General features: G+C 36.5%; 1 protein-coding gene across 15 annotated transcripts in view; it reads right to left on the bottom strand.

Moving 5' to 3' along the window:
- LOC113050438 (calcium-dependent secretion activator 1-like) overlaps positions 1 to 13,832 on the bottom strand; it is a 69,210-nt gene that overhangs the window by 29,846 nt on the left and 25,532 nt on the right. For all 15 annotated transcript variants that reach the window (XM_026213392.1, XM_026213393.1, XM_026213395.1 and 12 more), the window contains exons 4-7: positions 6,955 to 7,035; positions 6,364 to 6,597; positions 5,155 to 5,276; positions 942 to 1,053 (exon numbers count right to left, since the gene is read on the bottom strand). In XM_026213392.1, coding sequence (XP_026069177.1) covers positions 942 to 1,053; positions 5,155 to 5,276; positions 6,364 to 6,597; positions 6,955 to 7,035 — 549 coding nt within the window. The remainder of the gene's footprint in view (positions 1 to 941; positions 1,054 to 5,154; positions 5,277 to 6,363; positions 6,598 to 6,954; positions 7,036 to 13,832) is intronic.

Raw genomic sequence — 13,832 nt, 5'->3', positions numbered from 1 at the left:
TTCCTCCTGTGCTTTTTTATTATGTCTTTTCTCTAAGTTGGCATAATCTTTTTCTTTCTGAAACATAATTATCAGTGTTGAAAATAGTTAACTTAATATTTTTGTGGAAACCATGATACAAGATTATTTTATAGAATGTTTAAAAGAACAAAAATGTGACAATTTGTGATTCTGAATGGCAAAACGATCTAATATGATGCCTGTGCTAACAGTATTGTACTTATCATAGCCTACGTATTTTTCGGACTATAAGTCGCACCTGAGTATAAGTCGCATCAGTCCAAAAATGCGTCATGATGAGGAAAAAAACATATATAAGTCGCACTGGACTATAAGTCGCATTTATTTATAATGCGACTTATAAATAAATGTCGCACGAGGACTGAGCAGCATAGAGCGCCCTCTGGCGGCTGTAGACGGTAATGTTTTCTCTTAGTTAACTTCTCTTGGTTCATGTCAAATAAATTTTGATAAATAAGTCACTCATAAGTCGCAGGACCAGCCAAACTATGAAAAAAAGTTTGACTTATAGTCTGGAAAATACGGTAATTAATAAACAGGCATAATAAGCCAAAATTTTTGATCATTTCATTAATTATTTATTATATATAACAAATTAGCATCCAGAAAAAGGAAGTTTTGTTCTTTACGAACCTCTAAAAGTAAAAAAAAAAAAAAAAAACTTTTACTGATTATTTAAATATTCACTGAAACAGATCAGGGATTTGACTTAAAAGCAGTGCTTCTTGTTTCTTTACAGGGATTTTCAAGACTGGAGATTATTTTTTAGCCCCAGGCATCAATCAGCAGGAGAATGAGGCAAAAGGAGAATTAGAAAAATAAGACATCACTTCTACAACACCATAACAACCTCAAATAATCCTGAAACAGAACGTCACATGTCCAAACCCACAAGAAAAATAAGAAGGATGGAGAGTTACCCGGCCCAGCTCCTTGTCCTCCAGGGCCAAGACCCCTGTGCTCTCTGTGAAGAGCTTCACTTTGACCGCTGGCAGAGGGTGTGTGGTGGTGAAGTCTCCTTGGGTTCCCCAACTGAGAACACACATAAACACAAGGCTTCTATTTACTTTTTCTACTCTCAACAGTACAACCACCAAGGAGTTTCTTCAAGGCGCTCTTACACCTGCAGAATATTCCCTTTAATATGCATGGGAATGCTAACATATGGCTTTCTCCAAGTATCATACATCTCCTTGACACTTGGCCACTCTTTATTACTTTATCACTGCTTAACCAATGCGCACAGGGATTGTTCTGGAAAACAATCTCCGCAGTCCTATTCGGCTATACGGCAGGGCTGATGAAATCGTTCACTAACAAATCATTTGATAAGGTCATAAAAAAAATCTAATATTGAATGTCAAGTGCATGAGAGACAGACCAGTGCATAAAATGTATCGTCTGATGTTTTGTACTGTTGATTACTGACACAACAGACAAGTCTGACATTTGGAAAATAAATACATAAACAACTAACCTAAAGAAGATTTCCTCCTCTTTATGGCCACTAATCCATATGTAGGTAGTGTAAAGCCTCCATAAAGAGAAAATATAATAACTGTGCAGCTTTGCAGGCTTCAACTTGTGTATAAGAAATCACACTGTAGTGCGGCTCAGCAAGAATGAGAGAAGACTATAACTCACAGACGTGATTTAAATGATCAGTATTGATATTATAAATAATAAATGCACACAATTCTCAGAACAATATGATGCAACAGAATAGAAAAGTAAACCTAGGAAAACACAGATACACTCTCTGCTGCACACACACACACACACAGAGTGAGGGGTAGATTTGGCCTAGTAAAACTGAAACACGTGACATGATCTGCTGCCGTGGAAACAGGCTGCATGTTTCAAAGGCAGAAGTCAAATGAGATAGAAAGAAAAAGGGGGACGGCAAAAAAGAGATGGAAAGGGAAAGAGGGCAAAAAAGGAAAGCTAGCACAAGAGGGGTGTAAACCTGCTATGTGTGTGGTGGGAAGTGTGATGTATCACATGGAGAAGTGACAAATGCAGAATGAGCGATGGGTGAGCACTATCGTCAAGCTGTTTAATGAACACCAGGGGGCGATAAACATAACAGCTGGGCGTTGAGGACGGATACACACCATTAGAAAAAAACTGTTTTATTTGCAACAGACCTGTGATTTATATGTGGTCATTTGCATGTGAAATTATTAGCTTGAGGGAAATTTGTTTGCCAAATGTTTGCCAGTATACTTTTCTAAGGGCCTACAAAGGATACTAAATATTTTAGAACACAAAGGAATGAACTCACGAAGAATGACTTGCACCCGCTGATGATTTTCACTCACTGTCTGTGTTGTCGTTGCAATAGATTTACTAAAAGAACTATGGAAATTATTCCAGATAATGATGCAAATGCATCTGAAAAATCTATGCTGATGCAGTTTTACTTTCTGCAGACAGTAACAGCACAATTGTAGATGTTGTGAATGAGGCGCAATCTATAACTTATACGATCATTTACTGTATACAGAAAAGAGATTTTAGCACTGAAAATAATTACAAAGACTTAATTTACTGGAGCGCTATTTTATTGAATTTAGCACCTGGTTGTCAGATGGTTAGTGAATAAGAATCAGGTTTTTGCACTGATAAATCGCAAATATTACTGAAGTCTTATGTTAATGAATGAAAGATTTTTAGTTTCAGGCTGAGTGTATGTATGGTTTTCATGGATATGGATGGGTTAGCATTCTAACAGTGCTAACGGCAAGTATCAGCAAGGTTGCTGACACTGCACAAGGGCATGCATGGCTGAACTGTGTGCGTATGTGTGAAGGTGCCTTTGGGACAGCACAAGATATGTTTATTCTTGAACAGCTGACTGGATAACATTTTCTAAGTACATCAATGTCAATTTTTTTTTTTCTTGTCGATTCTGCTGTCTCTTTCACAATCTCCTCCTCTTAATCTCTCTTCTTCAGCATGTCTGTTTGATGTGACACATTCCTGTGTATCCATTAGCGCTGTTATGCTTCGCCAAAATGAGCCAATTCTCTCTGATTCCAGCCGCCAGTGACAGCATGAATACATGAATATAGACTGAATTCTATGACTCATAACCATAAGGCTTTTATAAGAGCTAAGTGCTTTACATTTGAAAGATGAAAAGAGAGGGAGCAGGAAGCAACATTTAAGTCACAAAAAGAAGAACAGACTGGAATAAAGTCATGGATAGAGAATAAAAAGGAGTAGGGGAGCTTTATTATTGGAAATAAGAAGAGCTGCATGCTAAATATTCATGATAAATGTACAATTTAGCTGGTGACGCAAAATGAAACAATATTTTGAATGTGTGATGTGTTTGATTCTGATGAATTTTGCAACATCAACACTGTTATTAAATTTAATTTAATCAACACTGAACTGATTTGAGTAGAATAGCGACACGACTGTCTTCAGTTGAGCTGCTGATCGCTGAATTGAACTTGTTTTACTGAATAAACTTATCCAGTTATTGAACTAAACTGAACCAACAGTGATCCAACTGGAGCTGAATAACATTTATCGTCTTGTTACAGCTGTTTTATAGCAGAATTTGAATTTGCATAATTTATTCAGTTATTTTCCAGCTTAATATTGTAATGTTGCTTTGAAACAATCTCTGCTGCATAAAGCATTGTAAAAATAAAGGTGTCTTGGCCTTTTGAACTTCAGTAGCAAAAGGTAAGTTTTTGGTTAATTTGACTCACTTCAGTTCAAATGAATCCATTTCAGTAAATCAACTCACAACTCTAATTCAATTATTAATTTAAGTATTCAAATACTTAAAATGGTAATTGCCATGTTATATAAGTGCTAAAAATGTATAATTAAAAAAATGTGTGAAATAATAGTGGAATATGTATATTACTGTTTATTTATATGCACTGGCACAAAATAAATAGCTCTTGTGATCACAAGATTTTCAAGATTTATACAGAATACTGTCCCAAAAAAAACTGAGATTTTATTGATGGATGGATGGATGTATTTATTTATTTTGTTAGCTTTTTTTGCTATATTGCCCAGCCCTGGGAGGAAAGCACATAAAGGAGAAAGGGATAAAATGGGGGAACATGTATTTGAAGACTATGCTTCATTGTAGGTTTTTTTAATTTTGTGTTGCAATAAGGTGACCTTGTATATGAAACAGATTTTACTCTTGTCAAAGGCATGCTATATGGTGTGTATTTATGTGTGTGCAAGTTCTTACAGGTACACATACATGTGGAGGTTGGTGTGTGTGATGATAGAATATAAATGCTAATTCTCATGTGATGTCGTTATTCTTGGGGGGTGCTGGAGGCTCTCTGTCTCTTTCTCTCTTTCCCTTTGCCCCCTCTACTGGGATACGCACTCCTAATCAGTTTCTCCACAGCTGATTACTTTTCTGAGGAGACATGGAGGCTGCGTCGCACATTCTCTGATTCTTTCTTGCTCTCTCTTTGCTCTACCATGCTCCCTCTCGCTCTTTAGCTCGTTATAAAATTGGCATCTGATCCAATGATGGAACGCAGGGCCCAAAAATAGCACCGCGTCGTGTGCTCATCCCTTGTGTAATTGCCTCTGGCCAAATAAGAGAGTTCTAGTTGGAGGACACAGCACCTAAATCTGCACTGACGTTAGAAAAATTTAACGCATTCTGAGAATGTGAAAGATTGCATTTTGTATCGTCGTAACATAATTTTATATGCTATAATTGTCTGGAAAAACTACCAATCCATAGGAAATCTATAGAGCTTATATGTTAAGTTACTAAAATGTAACTTATTCTTAGCAACAGAAAGATTTTATAAATGGATTATATAAATTCTGAATAAACATTTGGTAAAATTTTTATTTAAATGCAAATTTACACACAGCTCATTTTTTTTAACTTGTAATACTTTTAACTTTAATTCTTTTAACAATATAATTATACATTTTTACTAGATTTCTGATCACATAAATGCAGCCTTGGCGAGCACAAAACCATTTTAAACATCTCACCAACCCAAAACCTTTGAATGGTAATGTAGATGTAAATTTTGATCATCAAAAATGTTTGAATCTTAACACTGGTTCCAAATGAGCCATTAAAAGGAAAAAGAAAAAAGAAAAATAAAGAAAGTTGCCTACGTGGGTTTGGAGGCCTCAGCCTGGTCCGTCTGTAGCTTCTGTCCTCCTTCCACCTCCATTGTACAGTACACAATGCGATTGGGAGCCAGCGACTTCAACCCTTGGACTTCCATAATCACCACCTACACAGGAGGAACATTTGATTTTTATTCTGCATGCAGGTGTAGTATGTTTTGTAATGCTCACATAAGCAACTAAACATTCCTTTGGATGCTGTTTTAAAAGCTCTTATTTCATTAGCAGCCAGTCAACTTAACATTTTAACCACATTATCAAATTTGATCAGTATTCAACTTTCTTGTTCTTGACACTCATTGAATAAGCACTGTTTTGTCTGGACCGAAAATCAATCCACACACCCAGAGCACCTATAAAATCTGTCAGCTCGTAGCTCCCCAAAACAAAATAGACTCCAAAGACAGAACCCAGGCTATCAAATCTATAAAACAATACTCCGTCAGCCTCTGTGACTACTAAAGCTGTGCCACGTTATAATCAACTGCCCTGAAAACGAGCTAGCTCAAGATAGTATAATTATAGCAAAACCTCAACCAGACCTGAGAGGGGAGATTTCTCAGAGGCATTCAATATTCTAAGGAATCATTTATCAAAATGAAGTATAATTTATTTTTATTTTTCTTATGCCGCAGCCCTTTCTGTCTGCAGTCTATCGATAATTTATGTGATAGCAAGGGCTTAAAAACTCAGTAAAGCTTAAAATCTCATAGACGTATGTGTTAAAGTAACACTGCAGCTGCTAATGTTGCCAAATTTATCATAACTCCTCATTTAAATTCTCTGTCAAAACTAAGAAATGTCCATTAATTCGAAATTATGAAAGGCAAACACATAGACTCCCTAAAGATATTTACAAGTGCTATTTGAGATTGTCGAAAGGTTGGACTTTTTTTTCAACTATGTAACATGCTACAGACAATTTTTTTGTTTTAAGTTTTGTACAAATCAGCACATTTCAACAGTTTAAAGGATACAACTACTGCTAAAACCTAAAAATACTTGGCAAAGTCTGTAATTTCTATGGAACTAGCACCAGAAATGCTTTAAGCAATAGCTTACAGAATCCTTGAGCAGAGCCACAACTTAAAATCTCTCTCTCTCCCCTGGGCCCGATGAGACGGCATACTATGTGAACCATGGCCTTGAGCACAAAACTAAGATACACTGCCTGAAGGCTAGAATAGTTCTTACCTCAAGTGTGAAAGACAGCACAACATCAGACTTGGACAGCTGGTTTTCATCTTCCTGTCCCATATCAATGATGGAGGTGTTGTGTCCCCTCTTTAGCTTCTGCAGTTTGAACTCTCCTCCCTTTGAAACCGGCATGCTCTCCAGGTTAGCCATCAGCTGGTTGACTGAGCTCCTCAGTTCCTCGATATACATAGCCTCCATCTCCTTCGACACAAACTTGGGGAATTTGCCAGCCTGAATTTTTTTGAGAAAGAAAGAAGAAATGAAAGAAAAAAATATAAAGAAATAATATTTTTAATAACTAGTATATTTTTTTGTTTTGTTTTGTTTTTTAACTAGTATTTTGTAAGCCTGTATAAAAAAGAAAGCTGAACTGAACTTCATTAAAAATGTCAACCTGATGACCCAAAACATATTTGCTATGGAACAAGTCCTACTTGGCAAAATTCTAGTAATTCGGTTGGAATTATAAAGTGACTGTGGGTGCATAAACTGAATTGGCTGAGATGCAATGGAATGAATGCCAATTGTGTTTACAACACGTCCAGAGCATCTCTGTCCACGTGTAAGTGACCAAATGATGAGACTTACCCGGGCAATCTGATCAGCCATCTGCAGACGCCCATCCAGTTCCCTCCTGATCTGAGCTGCTTGCTCGTCCAGATTATCCAACTGCACACACACACACACACACACACACACACACACACACACACACAATGTCAGTTACCGTCAGCCCACACACTAATACTAACCTATACATCTCCAGAAGGCAGCTAATCAGGTCTGACCAGTTACAACTTCCCTGCACCCCATATGTGACATAATTGGGGTCACCAAGGGTCAGACTTCGAAAAGGCAAATAGCCACACACATCCTGAAAGCAGAAATACAGCTGTTCCTTATGACTCTAAGTGATTAAAAATAATACAAATAACTTTCATTAACTGGAATAAAGTGAAAAAAATGAATATAATAATAATTCATTACATTTATATAGCGCTTTTCTTGGCACTCAAAGCGCTTTACATACATTCTACATAGGACCCACACAGACCACAGGATGAGCACCCTCTGCTGGCCTCACTAGCACCTCTTCCAGCAGCAACCTAGTTTTCCCAGGAGGTCTCCCATTCAGGTACTGATCAGGCTCAGCCCAGCTTAGCTTCAGTGGGAAACCGGTCTTGGGCTCCAGGGTGATATGGCTGCCGGCATTTGATTTAAACTTTATCTTAAAACGATAATGAGAAATATTGTCTTGGCAACTGACTAAAATAAGTTAAATTTAATGTATCAAAATGACTAAAACTAAAACTCAGATAAAAATTAATTAAACCTAAATAAAATAAACAAACAAATCTTTTTTACAAATAACGTAAAAATGTATATAAAATTAGATATAAATGAAAAAAAAATATTAATAAATACTTTTTATAATTACTATAAGTATTTATGTTATTTTAACTGTTTATAATACTAAAATAATACTGATCCTTGGTTCATCTGTGAAATAAAAAAGTAATGAGGAACAGTTGCATTTCTCCTTTCAAGATGTGAGTGACCATCTACCTTTTCATTTAAGTGATTAAAGAATAAATAAAATAAAATATAAATTTTCAATGTTTCCTTACTACTAAAAAGTACTTAGTTAATTTAATATATGTTACAAAGAAAATAAATTTAATTCATACTTTTTCATATTAACCATGTATTTCAAAATGTTCATCTTTATATATTTGTTTGTCCACTGCAACCCACACACAGAATCAATAAAAAAATATAATATATTCCATCTGTAACCAATTTTTGCACTGCTCAAATATATAGCCCCTCATACATAAATATATGGCTATAAATCCTGTTGTAAAGCATAAATTATATCACGCCCACAAGGGCCCTGGGGAAGATGAAAAACTCCAATGGAGAGGAAAAATCTGATGTGCTGGAATTGGAAATAATCTCTCCACCCCCGATAACTCTGTTGCATGCATGTGGGTGTGCAAGTGTGTCACTGTCTGTTTGTGAGGTTATGACATCTGAAGCCTCCCCATCCAAAACCATCACTTCCTGTCTATGTCACTCTCCTGCTCCTGTCCACACAGAAACCACAGGCGACAGCACCAAGGCAACCCTTGCCATGGCGACAGTCAGTCTGGAGTGGGAAACCCTGTCGCATGGGGCAGAGTTGAGTCCTGGTCCCCAGAGCCCTGTCTATCTTCTGTCCTGCTCTCCAGAGGCTGTGTTCTGATTAAGCATGGCTCAGCAAATACAGGAACCTTCTGTGTGTGCATTTGTGTAAGTGCGGCCCCTGGAATAGAAGAAGTATGTCTTTGGAGTTTTACAGAGCAGAACTCTCTGCTCCATTGTGTTCAAACTAAAAGCTTTTGTTTACATTATTGATCATAACCCCTTTGGTCTTCAAAAGTCTGCATATGGGTATTTCTGAAGCTAAAAATGCCAGACTTAACTTTGATGGGACATTGGGAGGACTAGAGTGACCTAATGACCTGTTTAATGACCGCATTGTTCTCCAGGCTGGCTCGGGGGAGAGTAGTTGTGGAAGGGTGTGCCATCATTTTTTGGAAACAGACAACCTCTGCTCTCGATTTATGCAACATAATCATCTTTCTATGGTTCTCAAGTTAGCAAGCCATTCTAAATAATTTACAGGAGACATCCACAAATATGACTGAAATACAGGTCAGGAATTGATTGATAGTTCGAAGTACAAACAAAGTGGTATAGCACAATTTCCTCATTTATTCGGCATGCTTCTGTTCTGTTCGGAGGTAAAAGGCTCTTTTATAAAAAGCCTAGACTTAATAATAGATGGTAAACAAAGCATGAAGGTTGGGTGTCTGTACAGGAGGTTCACCATTAGTTTATTTACCTCCGCTATTAATTTACCAGCTGTAACTCTGGTGTAAAGGCCATGTAATGGGCATGTGTTTAACATTAATTCATACAGTGTGTGACATTTCTCATCAAAGCATATCAAAACAACAAGCCATGGGAAGTCAAGCATTATATTGATTTTACACTAATAAAAGGGTGTATGTGTGTGTGTGTGTGTGTATATATATATATATATATATATATATATATATATATATATATATACACAGGGGGAAATAGTTAATAAAGTAGTAATTCGGGGAAAAAACAATTCTTCCTTATTCCGTTGTCTCAAACAAAAAAAAATTGGTTAATTAAATCAAAATAATTATTATTAATAATTCAAGGGGGTATTTAGAAATTAACTTGTCTTGTGCTTAAGTCCTCCATTATGGACAGTAAGTCAAACATGTTTACCTTTTACTCAAGGATTACATGAAAATGTATGGACTGTTTATGGAAGGGATTCTTTATGGGAATAATATTTAGCAGAAATAAAATTCAAGGAGGTAAATACTTTCTGAAGGCCCTGTAATTAATTAGAAAGTCCTCTTAGCTCTTGTTATGCTCTGTTGCAAGCAGTAAACAGAAAATTCCTGGCCTGGTGTCATCTCTAACTCAGGACACTGAAATATAATTCAAAGGATCTTTAGCCTTTAATTTGGACACTTTAATTCAAAGGACACTGAAATCCCTGTTGGTTTTACATACAGCACCCAGTGTAACGGTAATGTTTGCTTAAGTGTTGTGATCTGCTGGAGTTAGACGGCATCTCAGCAGAGGGAGCTCCCGACAGCTGTAGCCCCGATTCCTCTGTCCTCGCCGAGATGGAAGCGAGTGAAAGTCAGATTCACTACATCAATAATGCATTCACACATTTAGATTTGCTTATGGCAGACTGTGTTCTCCACCTTGCTTGTTTATTCCTCGTCACTCTCTTTCTCGCCGTTTCTGCTGTCACCAAACTCCTTCACAGCATTTCTCTCAACCAACTCTACACCTGTCTTGATTCTCTCTCTTCCCTCAAGACTCCTCTGCTGTGTGCGGGAGAGTGACATCTGTGACAACACCAGATCGAGTCATGTGACTAAACCCTACAGCATGACCTTCGGCTGTCCACTGATATATTCGAAAGCCTGAATATCTTGGCTACTTTATTATTGATGTAAAGGCCAATCTGGCAGCTAGGAAGTGACAGAGGTGTTGTACGCGTGTCTCTGTGTGTGTGCATGGGTGGGGTTAGATTAAAAAACATATTGCAATAGTCAGCAAAAGCAGGGTATTCAGACACGGCAAATAAGAAGAAAAAGAAAGGATTTGTAAGGCCATTTTACACAATACACTGTTACAAAGGGTTTCTAGTTCATTTTCAATGGGACAGAGGCGGCAGAACGGAGGCGGCACTGAAGCAGCACTGCTTGCTGAGCTTGTGCTCAAAAATCCTGATTTGTTGTGCATGTGGAAAGATTTTAAAAAATACAAACCGTTCTATAGCTTTTATTCAAAATATGACATTTTTGTTGTCAAAAAACAACAACAACGCTTTTGCCGTTTTTTTCCGAGCTATATAAATCCTAGAAAACAGTTAATATCCAGTCTGCTCACCAATCTCATTTATTTAGGCTGATTTTTATTTGTGCTTAGCCTATTTTATGGAGAAAAAAAATAACACATTTCATGGACACATTGAGACTAACACAAACCAATCAGCTACTGTATAAACATGTTAGACTAAAAATAATGGTTGCCTTATTTATTTTATAATTATATACATTTTTGTATTGCTACAACTGCATAAACACAATACAATGATCACAAGCTGACTTTTTAATGATAATTTATGTAACAAATTTATCTGAATTCATTTAAATATTTTATACTTTTTTAAAACCAACATTTTTTTTAATACAAAAAATGACTAGAGACTATCAAAAACAACGACAGCTGGAAGCAATTAAGTGTTCCAGTGTAGATCACTTCATTATAATGTGTGCAACTTAGTTGCAATGTGCTGTTTTATAAGCCATTTCTTATAGTACATGCAACCTGGAATATAATATTTAGAGTATTTGCCTCATTCATAAATGCACCATGTTTGTTTGCTAGCACTCATCATGGGCATCATTCTATATTCAACATCACGTCTCATGTGTATGGAAAACAAGACTACCATGCTCTGTAATAAAATGCCCTTAAGACAGAGAAGTAGTAAGTGAAAGACAGTAAAATAAAGAGACAGGTAGACAAGGATATGTTCTTAAATGACCGATGGTTTCCATTTTAGTAGTTAAGAGTCAAATATGCCACATTTCATCATGTACTATAAAATAATGAAAGGACATAACAGTAGAACTGTTCTTTTAAAAAGGAAAAAAGCAGCCACATCATTTTGAAGGGCTGTTAGGGAAATAAGACAACCAATTATGAAAATAATTATATAGAACAAATGCATTGTTTCAGTCCATGATAGCATAAAAATGTGAATGATCATTTGCAATGTGTGTGTGTGTGTGTATGTGTGTGTGTGTGCCGTAACCCTGCTGGTTCATTCTGAGCAGTTGATTAGTGGAGCACATAATCAGCTCCTGTCACTGGCAGCAATGAACAAACCTTCTCTCTTTCTCTGTTTCTGCAGTTACTGTTACTAACATAGGAAAAGAACTGCTTTTGTCGTTGGGTCAGCTGGACTGCTATGGGTGTATCAACTTTTCCAATTGCTTTTGAGGAGATTAACAGGAGCTTTAAATGCAAAGCAATGGAGCTGACAAATTTAAGGAGCTTTTAAAGAGGGAAAAGGAGAGGGAGAAAAAGAGACAAAGAGGTTGTCTGACAAAGCACAATGTCACTGCCAGTTTTCATATGCACACAATAACTATATGTAGTCCTAGCAAAGATAACATACTGTAATGCTATTGTAGAAACTTATGTTCGACCAGTTGTGGAAACAGTGGAAATGTTGTCTAAAAAAAAAGTGGAAAGAGATTCTGTTCTCTGATCACTTCATGGTTACTGAAAGAAGTTTGAGTTGGTTCTTGTAAAGACTATAACACACGTGACAACACCCACATTTTTCCCAAATTGTCAGACCCTAAAATGACAGTTCAGACTTAAAGATGCCTTGAAGGAAAGATGCCCAATAATTCTAGAATGATTTCATTCTTTTCAACAGCTATTCTAGTGAACATTCCAATGCAAAATATGTTGCCAAAAAACTAAATATTGCAATGCCAATTTTATCCAATATCATGCAGTCCTCTATCTATCTATATAGATGGTAAATATCCACAGACAATTCTTTACATACATTTTTAAGCTGTCAGAGAAGCCAACATTAAAAGCTATACATGTCTCCTATACAACAAATAACAGACAACAGTGAGAAAGAAGAAACATGAAAGGCTGAATGAATCTATGCAGTAATTCAATGAGGAGGCACTTGAGAGCACCAGAGGTGTGCATCACAGAGAGAATCTATTTGTGACTGGAGGGAGATGAGTGTGAATGGACCAGTTTATGAGCTAGCACTAACTACAGCACACAGCACATTCACTGGTTTCTATCAACTTGACATAGAAGCGATTTAAGCAATAATATTTAAATGTCAGAAGATGTCAGAACCGTAAAATGTTACTCCCGAAATGTGGTTTGTGTTATCCATATGACTATTAGAAATGCTACTTTAGAGTAAGTCATGTTGATTTTGCGTTCACTGGCAAACACTAAATATGTAGTCTTCGTTGCTTTGTTTGCAAACATTTCTTGCAGAAAACACTCCCGCCATAACTGCCCGCCATGGTTCATTAACCATTGCGTGGCAAAATAATCAGAAAGCAATCCATCCTTATTTGACAGGTTTCCGGTAAAAAGCTTCTGTTTATTAATGCACAAATGGCTGATAATAACACACTTTGAGATGGTTCAGTAGCTCTACATTCTAATGGTCTGCAATATTTGCTGCTGAAATAAGCAGTGAATACATACAGTGGCCCAAAAAATGTTTGGGGGATATTTAAGCCATATTTGTATGACTGTCAACGCATTAGATTTTTAAACCAAGTCACATTTTTACAAACTTGTAATGTTTTAAATTCAAAAACAACAGATTCAAAGTTATTTAGGCATTTTAAGACTACAAAACCTTTTGGGGGTCGCGGCATGTATGGATTCAGCTCTTTTAAAAACAAAGCCAGAGGAGAAGTTGGCTGCAATGTTAATAAATATATATATATATATATATATATATATATATATATATATATATATATATATATATATATATATATATATATATATATATATATATATATATATATATATATATATATTTGTGATGATGGGTATATGTTTATGTGCAGGGCAGTCAACAGCGCAGTTGCTCCAGCTGAATGCACAGAGCAGCAGACAATTTTTGCAAATTATGTGTGATTGTGCTTTCATTAAATACACTGCAGGTGGTGTATGAAGCATCTTTTGGCAGCCAAGAGAAAACGCCTCCTACACATGGCCTTGTGACCCACTCAACAGAGTCCTTCCTGAGGATAAAGGGAAAGAGCTAGAGAAAGGCTTTGTTACTC

This window comes from Carassius auratus, chromosome 31 (genome assembly GCF_003368295.1).
Source record: "Carassius auratus strain Wakin chromosome 31, ASM336829v1, whole genome shotgun sequence".
Taxonomy (NCBI): domain Eukaryota; kingdom Metazoa; phylum Chordata; class Actinopteri; order Cypriniformes; family Cyprinidae; genus Carassius; species Carassius auratus.
This window is presented reverse-complemented; position numbering and strand designations above follow the sequence as displayed.